This window comes from Protomyctophum bolini, assembly GCF_963924005.1.
Source record: "Protomyctophum bolini genome assembly, chromosome: 14".
Classification (NCBI taxonomy): Eukaryota; Metazoa; Chordata; class Actinopteri; order Myctophiformes; family Myctophidae; genus Protomyctophum; species Protomyctophum bolini.
The window spans coordinates 33,834,109-33,857,129 of NC_137875.1; the positions used below are offsets into that span (position 1 = coordinate 33,834,109).

General features: G+C 46.8%; 1 protein-coding gene across 7 annotated transcripts in view; it reads right to left on the bottom strand.

The window, feature by feature from the left end:
* The window catches only part of LOC308328448 (transcription factor COE3), an 84,717-nt gene that overhangs the window by 11,245 nt on the left and 50,451 nt on the right, over positions 1-23,021 (bottom strand). For 4 of the 7 annotated variants that reach the window (XM_080782268.1, XM_080782265.1, XM_080782267.1 and 1 more), the window contains exons 8-10: positions 20,160-20,277; positions 14,774-14,907; positions 14,409-14,535 (exon numbers count right to left, since the gene is read on the bottom strand). In XM_080782268.1, the coding sequence (XP_080638394.1) occupies positions 14,409-14,535; positions 14,774-14,907; positions 20,160-20,277 (379 nt within the window). The remainder of the gene's footprint in view (positions 1-14,408; positions 14,536-14,773; positions 14,908-20,159; positions 20,278-23,021) is intronic. The other 3 variants (XM_080782269.1, XM_080782266.1, XM_080782264.1) reach the window with 1 other exon arrangement.

The window sequence follows — 23,021 nt, forward strand, 5'->3', positions numbered from 1 at the left end:
AGCCATTAATCTCTCCCACCCCTCAAATAGTAATCTGGGGCACGGAGGCATATTGGGCGATGAATCAGAGCCACAAAGTAAATGAATCATAACCCAGACTTTGGGTGAGAGCAGGGGCGTTTTATGTCTGACAGTCCTAATGGGTAATTGAAGGCTTCCCTTACAGCCCCGCCAAGAGTCTAAACAATCATGTGTACACCCGTAGACAGGGACGGGGAAATCAGCCAGGGGAGGGCACGGGGGAGAAGAGGAGGGGGGGGGGGGAGGAGAGCAGTTGTAAAGGGTGGGGGGGGGGACGACTTAATAGAGAACATCACTTCTCAATGTAGATATCATTTTCAGGAGAGTAACTCCGCTGAGTGGAGGCGCTTCATAAATCAATGGCTTTCTGTGGAGACTAATAAGAGCTGCCTGCCTCTATTCATTGTTCAGCCTGTAATTTGGGCCATCACTCATTACTCAGCATGTAATTTCGGCATTAACACCACACAAGCTCGGTGAACCTGCAGAACGCCACAGAGACGCGCGGGCGTGGAAGGGCCAGGCCATGAAGCGCCAAACACACACACACAGCGAGGCGGTGCCGCGTGGGGCGCGGGGCTGTGGGGGGCGCCGTGGCAGGTGCAGCGAAGGGGAAATAAGGAATGATGTGCATATCTGTGTTAACTTTCTCACTCGCTCAAACGCTTTCTCGTACTCTCTTTCTTACATTCTGTCTCGCTTGTATAAATGCATGCAGCAAATCTCCACACAACACACACACACACACACAGCATGCTGTCACATGGTCAAAAATGCAGTACTTGTGCAAAAAAAGGCCGAAATACAGTAATTGCTAGCTCAAGCATGATCAAGTGGAGCAATTACGTGTCCAAGCGTGGACAATGCAGGGTACTAATCAATAGTAAGGATCTAGCTTGCTCGTACAGTGATACGTGTATCACCTCCCCACACACACACACACACGCACGCACACACCTCAATAAACCCCACGCCACAACAACATACACCCCTGGAAATCTGATTTGACATGTCATCATGCATGCCAAAACGACATGGGTCGGCTTTGGGAAACACAGGGGAACGCCATCTTCTCCCTTAATAAAGGATTGATCAGCAGTATTGATTGTACATGACAAGACTGTAGCCAGGAGTTTGCCCTCTTTCTTTTGTTATTTCCACCCCCTTTCTTATCTATGCACTGTGGCAGTCCTGTGTGTGCACCACCACGTGCACACATGCAGCACGGACACACCCGTGTGTTTTTTGTTGGTCCGTGTGTGTGTGTGTGTGTGTGTGTGCGTGCGCGTGCGTGTGTGTGTGTGTGTGTGTGTGTGTGTGTGTGTGTGTGTGTGTGTGTGTGTGTGTGTGTGTGTGTGTGCGTGCGTGCGTGCGTGTGTGTATACGGTGGTAGCCCTGCCAGACCCCGCTGCTCAGTGTGATGTAAATTGTATATGTGTAAAAAGCACTCCATAATCAGGCCATCCATCATCAGAGGCTGTCAGTGGGCTCTCTCAGGGTGATACATCACGCTCTCCTGTCCTCTGCTTCAGCTGGGGCCTAGCACAACCCGCCAGGCATGCTGGGAACACATACTGTACAGGACCAGACCGACCGCGAGGTTGGATAAGGTGTACCTTTTTATGTTGCCTTTCCAATGATAACGATGCCCCTGTGCCATACATATGCCGTGTGTGTGTGTGTGTGTGTGTGTGTGTGTGTGTGTGTGTGTGTGTGTGTGTGTGTGTGTGTATACATACATACATACATACACAAGCTCACATTCAATATCCTACACTTTTAAGAAACGTGATGTGGAGGACATGGAAAAGTTTTCGTCTTGGACTCTGTGTGCGTAATGCATTAGTTTTCTTTTTCTATACAGTACAGTATGTGACGTTTATAATAAAGTGTCTCAATACATGCATGCAGGGTTATTGACCGACCGTATACACGGCAAAATCCTGACTGTCAATTTTACCCATTTTGACCTGAGATCAGATTCTAAAAAAAGAGACAGTTTTCAGTCGTTCTTCGATTTTTCAAAAATACCAGACATACAAGCTTGTAGATCTGCTATTTTTCAATAGCTAAAGCATAACATAATGCTAACACCAAAAGGGGTTCCCGCCCAGAATGGGTTAACAATGAAATGTATAACCTTTCAGAGTGAAACGGAACACTCGGGACTTAATTAGTTATGTTATATGAACGAAGCCTGATTTAGACTTTGTCGTGCAGCGACGTCACACGCCGAAAATATGGTGTGTGTGTGTGTGTGTGTGTGTGTGTGTGTGTGTGTGTGCTTGTAGATCTGCTGTTTTCGGTGTGTGTGACACCATGGTACGACGGAGTATGAATTAACCATACGTCTCATAGGTTTTATTATTTTCTTTCGGTGTGGGGGATTTGCGAGTCGGCGTATCGGCCATGATCTACGCGTGCCGACGTGTCGCCATCTCATCTATCATGGAAATGATCTTTGTAACAACCCCGGCGTAATGAAATTGGTGACACAGACCGCCATCTGCTATTGATTTCATGCAAATGCTTTTGACAGCTGATGGAGACTTGCATTAGTGCTAAACGGTGCTGTCAGTTGATGAGTTGACAGTTCTGTAGTCGTAGCATGTACGCTGGCGCGGACAGACACAGACCGCGTCAATAATCCTATAAGAGTCGCTGATGATATATACTGAGCACTTGTATTCGTTCGGGACAATAAATGTGCAATGTGCGTTACAGTATTTATCACGTTAAGGAGATGAATATGCTAAGCAATACTGCCATGTTTACAATTTTTAAAGCCAATAGTCCTTTCTTTCTTTTGCTCTTGTTTTTCCAATGGGTCATTTGAACAGCACTTATTTTATAGCACAATACACCACCCACACACGCTCCACATACTGTAACCATTTACACAGCCTTTGACTTTACTGCCAGCCTCTTGGACTCCTGGTGACCCTTTGTCTTTTCAGCAAACATCCACAGTCCAGACTTCACTCTCCCTTCCAAAGATATAACAGAACTAATTTAGCTCTGAGCTCCGTGATGCCCTTGTATGACTCCAACACACGCCAAAATTAGTCTGGCGCTCCTCCTCGTCCCTCCAAACACAATGCTGTGGAGGTGGTGGCGGCGGTGGTGGGCGGCTGTACCCCTCCTGCCTATGAGGTGTTCTCGGCCGCTGTGAGGAAACATGAAACCCTCAGCACACAGCCCATAAATCCTGCTCTGGGTGGGGAGTCTAGCCGAGGGGAGGAGGGACCCAAGGAGTGGTGGAGGGAGGAGGTGCGTTGGTGGGGGGGTGGGGGGTAGGGGGGTGTTCGCTGGCACGTTCCAGTCACGCCCGCTTCCCGGCCCGCGGCCAATCAATACCACTTTCCTGTTTTAGAGGCGGGTAATTATGAGGTGGAGAGATTGTGTGACCTCTCACCCCTGCTGCATTACTCGCCTGATATTAAGATAAATTGCCTGATTTTGGGTAAACATATGCTGCAATTCAAACTGTCAGCACTGGTTTGCTCAGGGATAATTTGTATTGATCTCCTGGCTTCTTCCCCATTTTGCTTACTGACCTCATGGATAATTAGAGAAAAAGAGACACGGGGAGGTAAAGGCAGGTTCTGCATTTGAATACACTCTGCAGGGGAGATGAAGAGAGAGAGAGAGAGAGAGAGAGAGAGAGAGAGGGGGGAGCGGAGGGGGAGGGGGGCGGAGGCGGAATGAATGATAAGGACTAATAGAATTTTCATTTTCTCTCATCTTCCGTTCAACTTCAGACACGTTGGCCGTTTGTTCTATTACACCACTTAAAATCTATTTTCTCGTCTTCTTGTCCCTGCTTGGGTTATTTGTATAAAGGAATATAATTGTTCACAAATTATGGTAGTTTCCATGGTTTCATTCGGTGCTCATTAGAATTTAACCAAAGCAATATCACACAACAAAGTGACTGTGAAGATGTTTCAATTTAAATGGACGATGGTTGAAGGGTAAAAAAAAAAGAAAAGTACTGTCAAATTCGTGAATCACGTGAACAGCTAAGTGAGTTCTCCGCCGAAGGGCTGAAGGTTAGGAAGCAAACTTTGGTATGAATATTTCAGTAATTTCTTCACTTTGGAGAATGAACGCTCATGTTTCAAGAATATGATGAAATGGAATGCATGACCTGGTGAGCAGCTGTGACCATATCATTTCCAATTTTGAATATCACACACACACACACACACACACACACACAGACACACACACACGCATGGCAACACACGCACGGCACACAATGGCAAGGGTTCAGTGGAATTCCTTTGCATGGGATGTGCACTTCCCAATCTTATTTTGATGTAACCCGCTAATCACTTAAGCCCTATATATTTCGCCATACGATGAATAGCCGGTTCGACCAATAGTCGATCTACAGTACCAGCTCACAGAGCATTGAGAGTTTGTAGAGCTGCTATTATTGCTATTTTCACTCGAAACTGCTTAATCTACTCTGTCATTTCTCAGTGCACTTAACACATTTTCTCCCACCAATTCCCACTCCACCAACCCCCCCTCCCCAATCCCCAGCCACCCCACCCAAAGCCACTTTGCTTAAAATGCAGAGTGGATGGCCTGAACATGGCGTCTGAACATGGTCTGCTGCCTCTTCCCCATGTTCTCCAGAAATAGGACATGAGTAACCGCTCCACAGGAACAGTGTAACATGGCCGTCGTTGGCAGATAGAAGTGCTTACATGGCAATACTCTGCCGCTGTGCTTTGTGCGCCCTCGGTCTATATGGAAGTGGATTGAACGTGACGTATTGACTTACAGTATCAGGGTATAAACATGGGGAAATGTTTTGAGCAAAGCAGTAAATTTAAGGGAAATTGTTCCTCGTTAAGTCTACGGGCTTGAATGGAAGCGTGCACGGCGCGCTAGCATTCCTGCCAGCCATTAAAGCTTATTACGATAACTCTATCTTTCCAGGAGATAAAAACCTAGCCTTGTTGCCATTTGCCAGCTATTACTTTCGCTAATTATACTTAACTGCTTCGAGCTTATCTCCACTCCTCCTACACCATTGAGCAGTTTTTTTCCTTCCCCCTTAACACAAATTAGAGGTGGAGTGGGAGTTGGGAAAAAGGGGGGAAGACAGATAAATAGCAGACAGACAGAAGTTCATTCAAGTGTTATTGCATGTTGTAACGAGTCAAAGCGGTCCAGCTGGGGGCTTGTAGGCACCTGCAGCCTGTTAGACAGATGAAGGTCGCAATATCATCGCCACAACAAATGACCTCATCTGACCGGTGTGTAGTTTTGGCCAGTTCAGTGGGAGACAGTGGGAGAAAGGAATGAAGCCAATATCATCTCAGGGTTACTAGAGGTGGTCAAACTTTTAAAATACGTGTTGAGAAGGTAAGGTATTAAGAAGTCATGCGGCTCCAGATTTTATATATCTTTTGAGTAGAAAACACGCATGCAGAGACAGGACACCGCCTTAAAAAGAAATCCAAACCAAGCCAAATTGGAATGTTTCACTGCAAACCCACGCAAAGCAAACCTTAACTGTTTTAACACTGACCATATCATCTCCATCCACAGCAGCCAGTTAGCACTGAGTGATTCCATCTCCCGCAGTCTTGAGATGAACAGGAAATTAAAATTTCAAAGATCTGCAGTTAAGATAAATCAATGGAAACAGATCAATGTTCATTGAAATTTCATGAACTTTGAGCCAATACAGATGAAAAAAAAAAAAAACCTAGACAGTTACAGTCTGCTGCAGATATTGCTCCTGCAAACAGATAAAATGTAATTAACACGGTTAAAAGGGGGAGCCGCGGCACAGACTGCACATCCATACTTTCAAAATCTACTCCTCATCATTGGCGGTGTTATTAGAAAATGGGAGAAGACACCTGTTCAATCGCTTTCCTGACATCTAAAGTAAGTGCGCCACTTCTCTGAGGACACCGCTGGACTTTCACACATTACCGTCCAACAGAAAATCAAATGGGTTCCCTTCACAGCTGATTGCGGGCGCAAATTAATATTGTAAAATGAAGATCAATACATGGACGGGGCACGGATCGATGACGGCTAAATTACGGCCGCGTTTTCCCCCTCATTCAAGATGAGTTGTGTTTTCCTCTCAAAGTCAATACCGCGCGGCCTCCCTCATTCATTTCTCAATAAACTTGCCGATGAATTTCAATCAAAATGTGCTGGGGGTAGGGGTGGGGGTGGGGGGGGGGGGGTGCGAGGGAGGGGTGGAGTTATTTTTTAAAGCCCGTTGGGTGTGGAACATACTGAAAATGGGGCAAGGAGGGGAGGGAGGGATACAAGGGAGGAGGGGAGAGATCCTCGTCTATCAAGTGCTACCCTCCCACCCTCCCCCCGCTTCTCTTTCCTTTGGCAGAGGACTGATGCTGTGACTTCGTAAGGACAATCCATTTAAAGAACCATTAGAAGACAGACATCTAACAATACCGTGGGACAAAAAGTGGGTCCAATTAAAATCAAATCAATGAATACCATCCTTATAGCAAAAAAAAAGGGGGGAGAAAAAAACACACACTCCTGCCTTCATTTTTCTCTTAAAAGATACCGACGATATATTTCACAGAGAGATGTAACGGATAAAAGACGTGCTCAAGTGTGAGTGCTTATTTCAATCAATTTCCCCGGCGCTGGATTTCACAGGTCACTTGCTGATAACACGCTGTGGAATAATGCCACAGTGTGCTTGCCAAAGCCCACCTGACAAGCCGGCTGACAGTGGGGGAGTTAAGAGCGCGCGTGTCACGTCAGCCTCTCTAATTGGACACAAGGACCTTCCTCCCCGGAACCTTGTCGCGATCCACACTAGCACACGAGGCCTTCAAACTGAGCCCGTCTAACTCAGCCTCACGACTGTCTCCTTCACTCCCGCGGAGGAAGTGCTAAATACTAGAGTCGTAATGAGACAGGCAGGTACGGAGAGCTTGGATAACATGCTAGACTTCCAACACGTGCTAAAGAAACCAGTTGAGAAGATGGTTATGACCTACTTAACTGTAGTGAAGACAGTTATAAAGCTGCCTATTTCATCCATGTCGGTGTGGTTCTCACAGCAGGGTGTATTATGGGAAAAGCAAAAAAATAAATAAGAGCTAGTCAATTTAGAGGCGTATCCCGCATTACATTTTCAGGATTTTCAAATTGGACAGGCCCGGGTCTTTGAATGTTACACGGCGACACTTTGGTGTGCCGTCTTCGAGTCCTCCTCCTTTATGGATGATCTGTTTACATAACTCCCTGAATGCCTTTGATTATAGCATATCTTTTTTTGCGGTATGGTCACACCCTCGTCACCGACGAGTACCAAGCCCAACCCTGCAGGAGAGGAAATGAAGGAGGAAGCTCTCCATCAGATCGGCCCTCCCCTTTTATCCGGGGACTTCAAAGTGCCCCATGGCGGGACCCTTTTGCATCTGATGTGCCTCGATAAAGACGTCAATGTTTGTTTGTTTGTTTATACCACCATTTAGTCTGCAGTTATATACTGTACTGCTGCATACAGTAAAAAAAAATCTTTCTAAGAGTGGAACAGGAAATGTGTTTAATTTTGGATTTGAGGCCTGGATATATATATCACTATTTATATCTCTGCTTTGCTGTGGAGAGGACGGAGGACTTTTTTTTTTTTAAGTCCGGGTCAAAACCTACTGTTCATCTATCCATCCATCTTCCTCCGCTTATCCAGAGTTTGGTCGACTCCGTACTCCAGCACTGTCTATTAACTCTATAACATATCTTTTTATTTTTTATATTAGCAATGTAAGAGCCACAGTAGTAGATACAGTTTCAGTATATATATATACAACAAAAAAAAGGTCCTGCTCCTGCCACTATTAAGATCTTCCTCTCCCAAGCCCCTTACAGCACTGACATTTCTTGATCTCCACCAGTATTGAGTGAAGCACATATGACCCTTTTGTCCTTATGTTGATGAATGGCTGCCTCATACCCATTTTGTCAGATTTTGGTGCAGTGGAGTCGATAGCGTCACCTTGACGGGGAAAAGTTTGCGATCCATCAGCCCTCAAGGCTGTCTGGCCTACAACTACAGCCTGGCAAAGAGACGACTCACTGTACGTGGCGCCGGGCTCCGTCCAAAACCCTTCGCCGCGTGCTGCTGTGATTCCACGAGGTCGAACAAATGGCTCTTGTTATACTACAGCTTTACAGAGGAGGGCGCGGAAAAGAGAAAAAAAAATCACTTGACTTGTACTAATAGCCGAGAAGCCATGCTGGTCACCAAAGGTCTGAAGACGAAGCACCCTGTCAGTGCCCAGCTTGGGAAATTAGCAAATAATGTTCCCTTCCCTCTGACAAATGTGTGACAGCTCGCCTTCGCCAATCATTCTCTCCTAACGTTATGATGCATGTCTCGGATCCCCACCAGAGGATACGGGCGTAGTTTACTGACCCTCAATTTGCCCGTGACAAATGGGGTCCCGGTAAATGTGCGTTTTCTGGGGGCGCGGAAGGGGTTCATTTTAAGCAATCCTGGTTATGTGGATGTCACTGATTAGGATAAATAGTGTCTGAGTGTGTTAGGACCGCTAGCAGAACCATATTACCAAGGGCCTGCATCACTGCCCCAGGAGGCAGGTTCTCATGGAAACCTGGCCAAGATAGAGAACCAAAAGCTCTGATGCAATTAGGGGCTCAAATTGGATAAATTGGTCAGTCAAAGTTTTTATTTATGATTTACCCTTTCGTATAAGGGGTATGGTATATATGTGGTGAAAAGGTTAGAGTGCCACAAATGAGGTTGCAAATTGAAGCCTTTTCGTACAGAATATACACTGTATATTGCACACGCACACACACACACACACACACACACACACACACACACACACACACACACACACACTTACTGTACTCACTCACTCACTCACTCACTGACACGCACACACAAATTAATACATTCATACTGTACATACATACACACATGTATATGATCAAACAAGCACGTACACTATGCAGTGCTTAATAAAGTGTGAAGTATTGACCTGGGAAGAGCAAGGCCTTTCTCCTTTTGATTTTCTACAACCTTGCTGACAGTTGGTTCTACCAGCTGTCCTGACCAATGGATAACCAATACATGGATTAGGCTGAGGACAAGCCAGCTCCCTCTCAGGGACAACACTTTGTGTTAGAAGGTAGAAATGGTACAGGCTGCATCACTAAATAGCTATACTGTACCATGTCATTCTTAAAATAAAAAGAGAGAGTGAGAGAGAGAGAGAGAGAGAGAGAGAGAGAGAGAGAAAGAAAAGTAGTGCCAATTAATGAGTAAAGTACCGTCTCTGCTGAAGTTTTATGTAGTACGTATGTGTGTCTCATTAGTGTTTCAGACATTCAATGCAGTCAATGCCTGCTACAGGATTATTTGATGTATACTGCTGGCCGCTCGCTCCTGAGAATGGATTGTGAGTTTTGGAGGTGTTCCAGGGTACTAAACCCGAGTGAGGACGTGTCCCTCTGCTGTTCCAATTGACTGCAGTCTCCTCTATGTTGACTCTTAGTAATTTGTGATAATTTCTTAAATTGAGCAAGTTAAATCTCCACAATTAGGGTGGCGGGGGCGAGAAGAGTCAACATGAAAATAAGAAGGGTCTTATAACCATCTTAAAAGGCACTCCTCGACTCAAGGCATGTTGAAAAGTCACGCTTGGCTTTGATAAATAAACCTTTGATATGCACATGGCGCTCTCGCTCTCTCCTACGCGACGCCGGAACGTTTTCTGGAGGGCATGTCGCTCAGTGGCGGTCCTCGGCATATAGGCGACACAGGCAGGGCGCCTGGGGCAACCTCTCATTAGGGGGCAGCATGCAGCATCCTCACCCCTCGCTGCACACACCAGCTAGCTCATCTGCGTCACACTTGTCCTCTGTTCCAAATTATTTTACTCCTGTGCTCAAGCACACATACTTTTTTCCCCTCCCCCAAAATACTTGGCCACACAATCAAAGGTCGAGGGAAGGTCGCCAGGTGAAACCGAAAATAAATATACAAAGTTCTACCAAATGCATTCACTTCCTCCTGGCTGCATGCACACACACACACACACGCACACGCTCGCACACACACACACACATGCGCACGCTCGCACACACACACAAGCATGCATGCATGCATGTACTCTTAGTATGCAGATTAAAATGCAATATAGCTGCAAATTGCTTGAATTTCACAACGATAGAACATTGTTAATCATGAATATTGAATTATTTGATAATCCAGCAGCTATATTTCCAGCAGCTATTATTTTTCTGTGCAACACATTCTCCAGTGTTTGAGAGGTATAAGCATAGCCTTTTACAGGCAGGACTGGACCTGTGTGTATAATGCCATTGATTTGGTGAGATCTTTGAGGATGTATGTAGTTTGTAAAGAACATTTTAATTATCTCACCTTACTCTACTGATCAAAGCTGTTGCTGCTGCTGATGTTGCAGCTTGTCATTGTCTGTTGCTATGCCGTACATGGCCTACTAATTGGATTCATGCTATTGCTCTGTTGCCGTTGTATTGCATGGTGCTCAAAGGCCGGGTGGCAACTGGCAACTAATCATGTGCAGTGACTCTGTTTTTTGTCTGTGGAATTGAAGGGTGATGTTACTCAATGTCTGATGCGTTGTGGCCAGTGGCGCCGTCAGGGACGTGTGTGTGTGTGTGTGTGTGGGGGGGGGGGTTATGAAAACGTCATGACACCTTGATCAAGTTGAAGCTAAGAGCAACTGCAGTTAGTTACTGCAGCCAATACAACTATTGCGCATCTAAATGGAAACGGTGCAAGACCATGACATGCACCAGCAGCGCCGGTCGGGAAAAATAAATCGATAAATAGACCAGGCATCCCCCCCCCCCCCCCCCCCCCTCCCTGTGGCTAGGGTTGTCCAGATCCCATCACGTGATCGGAAATCGGGGCCGATCACGTCATTTTCAAATGATCGTAAATCGGGCCGAGAGCAGAAAAACGTGATCGGGACATCCCTAGTATCAATGTTTTATCCATATCATGATATTAGACTGGATATTGTCAGTGATTTTGGATGTTGTTCTATTGTGATATGGCATAAGTGTTCTATAAAAATATAAATATCGGATCGGGAAAAATTGGTATTGGCAGATATTCAAAATCCAAAACAGACTTTTATTTTACCTATGAGGGCGGATTCTGTCAATGCATTTCAATGGGAATGGAGCTTATTTTTTTATTATTCTTTTGCGGAAATCCACAAATGTCAGCAAACAGCTCCATTCCCATTGAAATGAACCAGAACAGGAAATGGGTATAAGCCACCTTCTGGAAACCTGTCTGCTATGACATGGTCAGACTATGTTCAAAATCTTTGATTTGTTAAACGAAAAATAATAATAATCTTTTTTTATTTTGTGCGGATGCAGAGGAGCTCTGACATAACACAGTTTGTGGGCTTGTACAGGTCTTTCAGATTTGGTCTAATTTCTCTGTTCCTATTAACTTGTGGCTCAGTCGATGATGATGTGTGTATGTGATACTATATTTAGTACTGAGCGTGGCGGTGGCGTGCGTGCGTGTGTGCGTGCGTGCGTGCGTGCGTGCGTGCGTGCGGCCATGGGGGGTTACTCCACAATTTACAGTAAGTAGCCCATAGTCTGGGCCAGTAGCTTCAAACATTCAACCCTGGCCATCAGGTGCACTAACGAAACACAACAAAGTAACACGAGGTACAATGTCTTCGTGGAGGTTTTTAGTCCATTTTGGGGCGATAAAAATAAATAAGTAGCTAGGATGGAAACACCTAATTAGCTAGCACACCTCAGTGCCTGCAGGCCACTCGGTTGAAATACCCTAAGGGGTAATTCAGAATGTTGAGATTCTTTTGCCGCAATATAGTAAATCCTTAATTTATGCTCTGTTGTACAATGTGCAAGGAAATAGCCGATCTACAAGCTCACAATGTGTCACGATGTGAGCTTGTAAATTGGCTATTTTCAGTGTGCTACACCCATAAATCCGGCTTAAAATGAACTAGGCTTAAGACACCAAAATTGCCAGCACCGCCACAATGTCACTACATACATGCCCTTTCTGGCTCATCCAATTTGCCATTTTAACTGGGGGACATTTCTAATCTATTTCATTACCCATGACGTAGAATGTTTGCTCAGAGTCCATTAATACAGAAGGACAGCACCTCCGTGGTCTGAAATGAGCTGCTTCATTCTTAAATACATCCATGATCCGGTCTCCTTCGCATTCACGGCGAGCGAGCGAGCGAGCCATCAGCCCATGCTTACATTTTACTGTCTGAGAGAGGTAGCTAATATCCTATCACCTAGCAATTACTGTACATATGGAATCAGTGGTAAGCTAATTCTGTCGTTAAGCGTTCCGAGCTCACTAACGGCCTCATTCTCTCAAGTGACGACCCCTTGTACAATCAGGGCGAGCCACACAGGGAATAGCAAGCGTGGCGGAGGAGCCGGACCTGTCTATTGGTGACTTTCGCTTTTAATTCACCGCACTAATCAATTGTACCACCATTGCCTCCCGGGGTAATTGTATCTTCATACTAACTGGAAGAGAGTAGGAAGCCCATGGAAGACGATGGGGAGAAGAATGGGGGAGAAAATCAACAGGGATAGAAGGAAGGGGACACGTTTCCCCAGTAAAACCTGATGGTAATCATCCCAATCCGCTTAGCCTGTGTGACTAATGGGGTCTGTTCTTAAGGGACCAGGCACTTTCACCGGGGTGCTATAGAAGCCATTAATGTCTTAACTTATACACCTTCCCAGGGCTTTGCGCTAACACATGTACACACACACACACACAGATGCACACATGTGAGTCTCTCTCGCGCACGCGTACGCGCACACACACATACATACACTTAAACGCAGCACACTACACTCTTGTTTCATTATCCTGGTGCCTTGTTGGCCTCTGCTCTGCTCCTGCTAGGGAGGTTAAACGCAGGAGAGCCGGGCCAGACTGCACGGTTGGAGGGGAAGGGGACGGATGGCTGTGATGGGGGGGGGGGGGGGGGGTGGAAGGAGGGGTTCGTTGGGAGGGACTTGATGAGAAACAGCTGCCCCCAGGATGGAGGCGTCTGGTTAGGGGTTCAGGGAGGGGCGGAGGGTGGGGGGGGGGCTCAAGGCCAGTGCTGCGTTGGAGGCCTGCGGGGGCTGGAGGGGGGGGGGGGGGGGGGGTACATTGACGCTGCCCTCGTCTCATTCTGCCCATCAGAGTTGGAGCAGACAGAGGCTTCCAGGTCAGACGGGCTGTGACCCCCGCGACCTCTGCCTGCTCACCAATGATGACAGATAAGACCACCACTTCCTTCTGTTAGCCAAGATAATCAGACCCCTTACTTATATAGTGTGACACACGTCTCTCTCTCTCTCTCTCTCTCTCTCTCTCTCTCTCACACACACACACACACACACACACACACAGTGCTCACTTTCTCTGCGCCTGTTCTTCCTGATTCTCCCACACATTCACTTGCCCTGGCACATGCACAGACACAAAGACACACACACACACACACATTCACACTCACACACACACACACACACACACCACGTTTAATATGCCCCATTCCAATCTGATTTATATAAAAATGAAACTACTCTGTGCCTTATGAAATCCACAAATTAACAGAAAAAGCAGTCTCACGGTCTATCTCATAGGGGTGGTGGTGTGGGGGGGGGTAGATAAATAGAATTGGCAGAAGGACTTATCCGGACAGCTTGAGTTTAACAGAGCTTGGCAGCGCCCCTGTATAATGGCAGGTCGGGGAGGGATCAGGTTGCACTGGTATAGAAGCCCCTCTCCACCAAACACATTTTAGCTAGCCGTGCAGATCTCACACGTTTGACATTCCAACAAGCAGGGCCCTGGTTAGTCGGTTGACATTCCAACAAGCAGGGCCCTGGTTAGTCGTTGTTTCGGTTGACATTCCAACAAGCAGGGCCCTGGTTAGTCGGTTGTTTCGGTTGACATTCCAACAAGCAGGGCCCTGGTTAGTCGTTGTTTCGGTTGACATTCCAACAAGCAGGGCCCTGGTTAGTCGGTTGACATTCCAACAAGCAGGGCCCTGGTTAGTCGGTTGACATTCCAACAAGCAGGGCCCTGGTTAGTCGGTTGACATTCCAACAAGCAGGGCCCTGGTTAGTCGGTTGACATTCCAACAAGCAGGGCCCCGGTTAGTCGGCTGTTATCAACTGAAATGCGCGGCAGCGAGGGCGCCATCCACATAGAGGGCAGAGAGGGATGGACAGAGCAAGAGAGCAGAGCCAGAGGTCTATAGCAGAGGATGGACGGAGACCGAGGAGAGACAGGGGAGAGTACAAGAGATTTTTTTTTAACTCACCGGTATATACGAATCTGCCAGGGGCTCCTTTGCAGAACTGCTTTGACTTGTAGGACAGCGTGACCTCCACAACGCCGGGGATGTGCCTTGGTGGGGTCTGGACTCGGATGGCGTGGGGGGTTATCAGCTTGATACGAGAGGGGGAGCAAAAGACATGATCAGCCTGGTTGTTACACCGAACTACGCTAGATCTATGGGCGTGATAAGATGCCATATCTGTGAGATAGAATTTATTTATGTGTTTTTGTGACTAAAATGAGGTTTCAGTGGAAGCATGATGGAAACGGTAATAAAGACTACATATTGAATCGTCATCAACCCGATCCAAACAGCCAAATGTCATCATTGCAATTAGGCAATCATACCTCGCTCCATACAAGCATGGTCCCGAACACGACTTGCAGGCCGTCAAAGAAGTTGTCTCCTATGATGATGACAGTGGCGCCTCCAGTGGTCCATCCCTCGCTGGGGCTGATGGCCTTGATGCACGGGGTGGCTGCTTATCCAAGACAAACAGAAGAGCAAATTCAGCACCTGGCCCGCCACAGTGGAGCGCGGGCTTGTTTCCACACAGACATGGTACTGCATCACCTCTACGTGCCCCCCCCCCCTACTCCCCCTACCCCCATGTCTCTTTCACAAAGACATATCATGGAAATTACCTCTGGAAAAAAAAATGATGGATTTGTCCTTTAAGGCATGAGAATCAAAATCATTTATCAGCGCGCTGGAGTGGTGTAGTTAAGCAGACCCTTCAAATGGTCCACTTCACAAAAGGCTAAACGCCGGGCTCGGCAGGAAAATGATTTGATGGAGCAAATTATGTGTCAGAGCAAATGTAGCTATCAGAATTGATTAAGCGTGGCTCTGTGTGTACAGTAAAAATTTCAAAGTTGAACACATCTTAAATGAGTCAAGAATACGGGCCGTCAAAGTGGAAATGACAAGCGAAAGCTTTGCTGGTTCATGTTATTTCATTACCTTTGTTCTGCATATGCAGTGCAGGCACATTGCTTAGAGTGTAGTTTCAGCTTTCATAACGCGAAATGCACTCATGAATTATTCAGATCCGAGAGTTTTTTTTCTTCTCCCCCTCCTTTTTTTGTGATCGATTCAATCCATTTCATATTGTTTATTACAATGCTTTTCATCTGGCAGGACTTCTGCAACATAACGGTTCCATTCATCAAGAGTCAGGGGGTTGTTATTATAATCTAATTTGAGTGATCTGGTGCCTCACGTTCACTGTCATTTGATGCATTACCTTAATATGGCGCTCAGCACAACACCGTGTTTACAACAGAAATAGCATGACAGCTACCCATAAAATAGCAATATCAAATTTAATCTATTTCCATCAATATCTTTTAACACACTATGAATTGTGCGTGTTGTTTTTTTTTTGTTTTTTTTCCCCTAGCTCCTCAAAATGTGGCAGGGCCGTTTCAGCAAGTTCCCTTTCTTTTACGAGCACAGTTCTAAACCTCCAGTATTATCCCTCCCATCCAGTAAGTAAATCACAGGCGGCCATTGTTGTATGGATCACCCTCAGACAAGACATCTCCCTTTGTTTGCCTTGCTGTTGGGTCTGTTCGGGTCATGTTTGCTCTCTCTCTCTCCCTGCCCATAAGTGCACACACACACACGTCAGTACTACAGGGAATCTGACTTTAACAGGCGCTGTTGACTTCATGCTAATCGCCTCGTACAGATTTTCATTTGTGCGGCCTGGAGGAGTGACATTTGCTTTCCTTAATTGCGAAGCGGAGCGTCTGAGAGAGGACCAACCCTCCATGGGCACGCTGGGCCGCCTCTAAGGGCCTGACCTTCATCAGTGTGGACGATTATGGCAAATAATTCACCCTTCAAAATTACTGTAAACAAATTGACTTTGGGGATGGGAGCGCGCGAGAGAGAGAGAGAGAGCACGAGAAAGAGAGGGAGGAGGAGACTAGAAATAGGGGCCTGATGCTGATGGTGACTGTTGGGGGGCAGCTGCAGCCTACCACAGACACGCTCGTGCACACACACACACACACACACACACACACACAGACGCACCTCCTCGGAAATCCCAAAGCCCCCCCCCCCCCCCTCCCACACACACACAAAAAAGGACCCATGGAGAGGCAGTGACGGCGGCCCTAAGCCGTCCACCCTTCTGCCGGAAAAATTTGCATATGTCTCAATGCACAGACAGAGAGGAGACCATGTGCTGAATGGGGACCGTGGCGAAGTGGATTACACAGCCAGTGCAGCGATCTGATGATAGACACGCACAATGCCCCCCTCAGCAGATGATAGGCATCACAGGGAGTGGACACATGAGGCTGGCAGGAGTGTGTGTGTGTGTGTGTGTGTGCGTGTGTGTGTGTGTGTGTGTGTGCGTGCGTGTGTGTGTGTGCGCGTCCGCGTGCGTCCGCGTGTTGCATCACCAAGTCACGACAAACTTTGAGCCAGAAGTAGATTTCTTTTAATTTTTTCTAATTTAAAATTTTATCAAAGTTGACAACATAATGTTATAATTTTGTATTAAGCTTTTAGCGCCGCTCTGATGTGAAAAAGGCAAGCAAGGCGGCAGCTGTTCTGTGACCAGCCTCCGCCCCACTTCCCCCTTGTTAAGGTTAGCAGCGGAAGACGTCAAAACCGATCCGAGATCTGAGCGGAGGAGGTCCTCGGCACTGCTATTGAGATGCTCAAACAGGTCTGATGTGGCCCCGCGAAGCTGTCCTTTGTTCTGCCTGCTGAAATGTGTTGTAATTGTGCTGTGGGATGTCCAGATGGTCGGCTGATAGTGCAGCTGATGGGATTATACCTTTTACCTCTCCCTGAGCCATCTGTTCCCTTTGACTCTCACTCTCTCCCTCTCTCTCTCTCTCTCTCTCTCTCTCTCTCTGACTCTCCTTTCTGTCTTCCTCCTTCTTCTGTCTCTCTCCCTCTCTCTCTCTCTCTCTCTCTCTCTCCCTCCCTCCCTCTCCCTCTCTCCTTCTCTCCCTCTCTCTCTCCCTCTCTCCCTCCCTCTCTCCCTCTTAGGCCCAGCAGTCTGGATTCACTTGTCTTTATTGCATAAAGCCTAACAGCATTACAGCCACTTGGCATGCAAATGAGGCAAGAGCTGCAGGCTCTGTGTTGAGTCTCCTATATTGTCTAGGGCTCTATAATGGCGGAACAGAGCTGAGGAACGTGTGGTTTGTGTATACGTGTGTGTGCGTGTGTGTGTGCGCGTGTGCGTGTGTGTGTGTGTGTGTGTGTGTGTGTGTGTGTGTGTGTGTATGCGCATGCATGCGTGCGTGTGTGTTTGTTTTGGAGGGTGACGGGGGCTCTGTGTGTGGGTGGGTGTGTGGTTGGGGGGTGCCGCTGTGTATAAAAGAGCAGGCTATTTGTGAGCATGTTTATGCACCTTTGAGCCTGAATCCATACATGTTTGAGTGACAGGCCGCTGCAGAGCACATTGGTGTCTGAATGTATAATGTGCTTGTTGTGTGACAGTACACACACACACACACACACACAAGCACAACAAAAAAATGCCACATGGTGGGATTCAGCCTGTCACGCTGTGGGGCCTATACCCACTTTGGACCAACAGGGGGCAGCACTTCTTGAACAATGTGAGGCACCACCACAGCAGTATTGAGATGCGCTGAGAGCATGGATACCTTCTCTCTCTCTCCCCACACACACACACACACACACACAGAGAGCAACGCAGCCCAGCCACATATCTGAGGCTTCTCACCCAGTGAACTCGCAGGGAAGAATGTGTTGCTAATTTAAAGCACGCTGTCTGTCTGCCAGCGCTGTGTCAGAGTGCTATGGAGGACATGGATAGGATTGCTTTTTATGACCGAGTATCCTGTTCTCCTGTGTCACGTCTGTGAGCGTATGCTGGAGGTGTCTCAAAACAAAGCGGAGAGAGAGGTCTTAGCCCGGCTGGCTCCTGTTGTTGATGGCATGCTCACTGTTGTTTGTGATGGAGACTGTCTGAGCTCGCACTGCATTATCCCGGAGCATTGCTTGCAAGCTGTGTGGGACTGTCAAAACAGACGCTTTGACAGTCTCAGAGTTAAAAGTAATGCTCTGAATTATTTTGCAGTGCAGAGAGAGAGAGAGGCTATGGGGGCGTGGGGAGGGGTGCGTTTGGGGGGAAAGTTGTCTCTGACTTATCAGAGCATATACAAGGATGAGTAAAGGGGAGGTATATTAAACTTGTTAGACGAAGACATGTTCAACTGGGCGGTTGACAATGGCTTTCTTGCGTGCTTTACAGGGAGTCACTCCAGTGCTTTGAAGAGTGTGGTGAAGAGGAGACGAAATGGATAGGTTGAGGGGAGGAGGGGTGGTGGGGGGGACCTGTAAAGAACACACACACACACACACACACACACACACACACACACACACACTACACAGGGCGGTCCCATGGGACGTTGGGAACATGGAGGCGAGGGCTCAACCTCTTTAATTGCTCTCCTCATTAAGAAACTGGTTGCTAGGCGATCCACACCTATCGTGTCATAAACGTGAGACACACAAACAGAACGTCAACGAACATAATGACTTTGGTGCTCGGGGCAGGACTTTAATTATTTGATTTTGTTCTCCAGTAGAAGAGTCATTAATAAAGACAAAAACAAATAGATTAGCTTTTTTCCCCCCTACACTATAGGACCCGAGTGCACCGAGATATATTAATTGTCTAGTCCTTTTTTTCCCCTTTATTAGCTGTTGTTGTATTAAACATTACATTTGCTTTTGGTGATAGAACCATTAATGCCCATTAATGTGTGGAGAAGGTTGTTTTAGTCAGTGGTGTACATAAACTGTTTGCCCAGACATAATTGGCTCTTGAAATCTGAAGATAAGCAATTTGCACAATTGGCCCCTGCTCAGTTCTTTCCTTTTTTTCCCCTACTTCTCTTCCTGTAATCTTTCAGCTGTGTGTGCTGTGTGCTCCCATCTGCGTGTGGAGGCCATCGGGGTCACAAGGTTATGTTTAGTGCGTTTTACTTTTTGGATTTCCCATGGTTTGGTGGTCCTGTTTCTCTCCATCTTCCACTCTCTCTCTCTCTCTCTCTCTCTCTCTCTCTCTCTCTCTCTCTCTCTCTCTCTCTCTTTCTCTCCCTCTCAGCCAAGTAGGCAATCAGTCTATCATATGGAATCATTTGGAAGAAAAACAGTAAGTTCTGTTTTTCTCATACAGAGCACCCGCCAGCCACCCCCACCTTCAAACCCCCCTCCCTCCAGCCCGCCCAACACCCACCCTATCCTCCTGTTCCTGCTTTCTCGCGGCTAAATCTGCAGAGCGACAGGAAACTGACCTCACGGACAAATTCTTAAGCAATTTCATCACGTTTCACATAATAGTTTTTTCTTTCTTTTTTATTTTTTTGGTAGGCGCAAATAATATTAGAAGACTGGAAATAGTATAGCATTTGTTTTAATTGTGGCACAGAGGTGCTATCGTTGTCAAATATGTCAGACGGCTACATGCCAAGCGATGCTATTTCCAGTCTAGACCCAACAATAAAAGTATGCATGAGGGAGGCAAAAAGCAACTTAACAAGAGAGTGCATGTGACGGAGGAACAGAGAGTTGTGTGGAACTATAGGACCATGCTAGGTCTATAACGGATGGGAGGATAAGAGGAGGAGGTGGGAAAGAATGAGAAAAGGGAGAGGGGGAAAAAGGAGCGTAGCAAATCATAAGATGTAAAAATGTGCCTACCATGCTCCAGATAAGGAGGCGTACCTTCTGAAGGGTCGAGTCTGCGAGCCCTTCGCCCATGTTTGGAATTGTTGTGTACAAACATGTTGTCGGACACGGCCAAGACATGGCCGTCCACGTTGACGGTCGTCGATACGACAACCTGCAGGAAAGAGTCAAAAAGGAACACGTCATTCAACAACTATAGCCAAAGACTAAATCTGTGAAACAGCTACAAGAGCAAAGCTTGATATTTTTTACACACGGTTTGTTTTGGCAATGGTTATGAGATGCACAATTTTAAAAAAAACGATCCCGCTATTGATTATCAGCCTATGGAAATGGATATAGAGGGTATGCGAGTGACATCATCAGCATACACGGAAGTTATGCCGAAATTTCGGCAAAAAACTACTTTCTGGCCTTGACAGCCCATACATCCAAACATAAAAGTTCTATCTTGATTGCATTAAGCAACGTTAACCCATTTTGGGCGGGAACCCCTTTTGGTGTTAGCATTATGTTATGCTTTAGCTATTGAAAAATAGCAGATCTACAAGCTCATAGCACGCCACCGAGTGGCGCGTTACGAGCTTGTAGGTCTGCTATTTTTTTTAATCGAAGAACGACTGACATAGAAACATAGCTTTTTCAGAAAACTGTCATTTTCAAACAGACATTTTTCAGTCAAAATGGATTAAACAACGTTAAACTCACTTTGCAACTCACTTTATGCATACGCATCTGTTCTCTCTTTCAACCTGGCAAACAAAACCTGGAATGCCTGTTTTCGAAAATAGCACATCTACAAGTTCACAGCAGGTATCATTGTGAGCTTGTACATCCATCGGCTGTTTTCTCAGCGAGACGCCATTGTACGATGAGGTATAAAACAGGGCTTAAGTAGGTAAACCGGATCACATGACAGCTGCCTCTGCGTTTATTGTGTTGTTGCGTTCGGGGTGTCTTGCGCTTGTGTACAGCTAATTGACTTTTGAGTCTCTCAAATGCCATTTCCGTTTGCCCCACTCTAACAACTGTCGTCATAATTGAAGCTCAGAATTATTGATCCGCATGTACATCTATTTGAGGACGGAAGGCCTCCCTTTTAAACTATTACTGGAATCATTAGCCTCTGAACCGTTATGCTCTGGGCCATCACTCAGCAAACATTTTACCAGGATCGGATTCCAATCCACACTCCATATTTCATAATGCTTATTTTTTTTGTTGTTGTTTTCTTAGACTACCACATCTCCAAACAGTGGAACCGACCGCGTGTGAATGGCCAAAGTGTTCCTGGGCCGGAAACAGAGAGCCCCTCTCAGGTTCACTTCGCCGGTAAGTGACCTCGGTGTAGCGGTGGAATTTGGGGGTGGGGGTGGGGTGGGGGGTTTAAGCTTGGAGTTGGTGGGGATGGGGGGGGGGGTGGGCTTTTTTTTTTTGGTTGGTTTGGGGAGGGTGGTGGGGGGGGGGGCGGGGGGAGAGGGGTAGGTGAAAGAGCTCCATTCTTTTGAGCAGGTTCAGAGCTGGGCCAAGCCGAGGATGATGGATTGGGCCCTCTCTGGCCCCCAGCTGGTTTTTGGGGGGTAATAAGTGTAGTGGAAGGCATGCAGAATACACAACCTTGGCCAGAGAAACACCTACAGTGGAGCATCTGGGAAATCTATTTGGGAGAAGAAAAAACATAACACTGCACTGCACTGGCCCTGGTTGGCTCTGGGACAAGACACGATCGACAAAAATCCACCTTTCCCCTGCCAGGGCTGACAATAATACAGTGAAACCTGGTGTACGTCTGATGCACATAGCCATATCATCAGTGTCCATTTAATGCTCAGAGTGTGAAAACGTAGATTAGACATAATTAGGCATTATAATTATCTGTCTGTTGCTAGATGCGTTGACGTGAGCACCAGTCAGTCACGTCCTTGCGTTTCTTTGCAGATAAAAGTTGGAGGAGGTGTGGGTGAATGGTAAATGGTGCATTTATATAGCGCCTTTATCCAAGGCGCTTTACATAGATTGTGCATTACATTCACACACACATTCATACACCGATGGCAGCGGAAAACCATGCAAGGCACCAACCAGCACATCAGGAGCAATTAGGGGTTCAGTGTCTTGCTCAAGGACACTTCGACACTAACTCTGGGGGAGCCCGGGTTCGAACTGGCAACCTTGCGGTTCCCATCCAGCCGTTCCCATCCAGCCACTCTACCCCTGAGCCACCGTCGCCCCGGGGGTTGCAGGGAGCCCTCGGTGGTCAGCCATGGGGGTGATGAGGTGGTGCTGTTTGGTGACGTCACTCAGGAGCTTAGACAGCAGGGAATCCACGAGACATGTGCAGATTCCAGGTGACAGATTGTGTGTTGAGACAGTGAAGGACACTCACTCCCACAGTCTGTGTTAGAAAGTGCATGTTGTCCACATGCACTACTACTCTCTCTCTCTCTCTCTCTGTATCACCTTGACCTACAGGACTACTGAAAGTATCTGGGTGGGCTGGATGGACGGAGGGATGAATGAATGGATGGATGGATGGATGAACACAGGAAAGGCAGGATCAATATGTTCAAGGCTAAACTGCTTGATGCGCTACACCGGCAAATCCTGAGTGTTCGTTTAACTCAAAGTGTACACATGTAATCAAATGGACCCATTTGGTAGGCTACATTTGTAACTCTCTGAGTTACAAATGGATACATTTCATGTGGGGATTCTACTCTGTATTCTTACTGTGTATAATTGAGCGTTAAGAACTCACAGAGGAAGGACTCATTGGGTTTTGCCCTTTTGGCATAAGTGGCTGCATTTTGTCCAAGTACACATCTCACATGGCTTTCATTGGCTCTGCAGAGGATTGTGCGTGTGTGTGTGTGTGTGTGTGTGTGTGTGTGTGTGTGT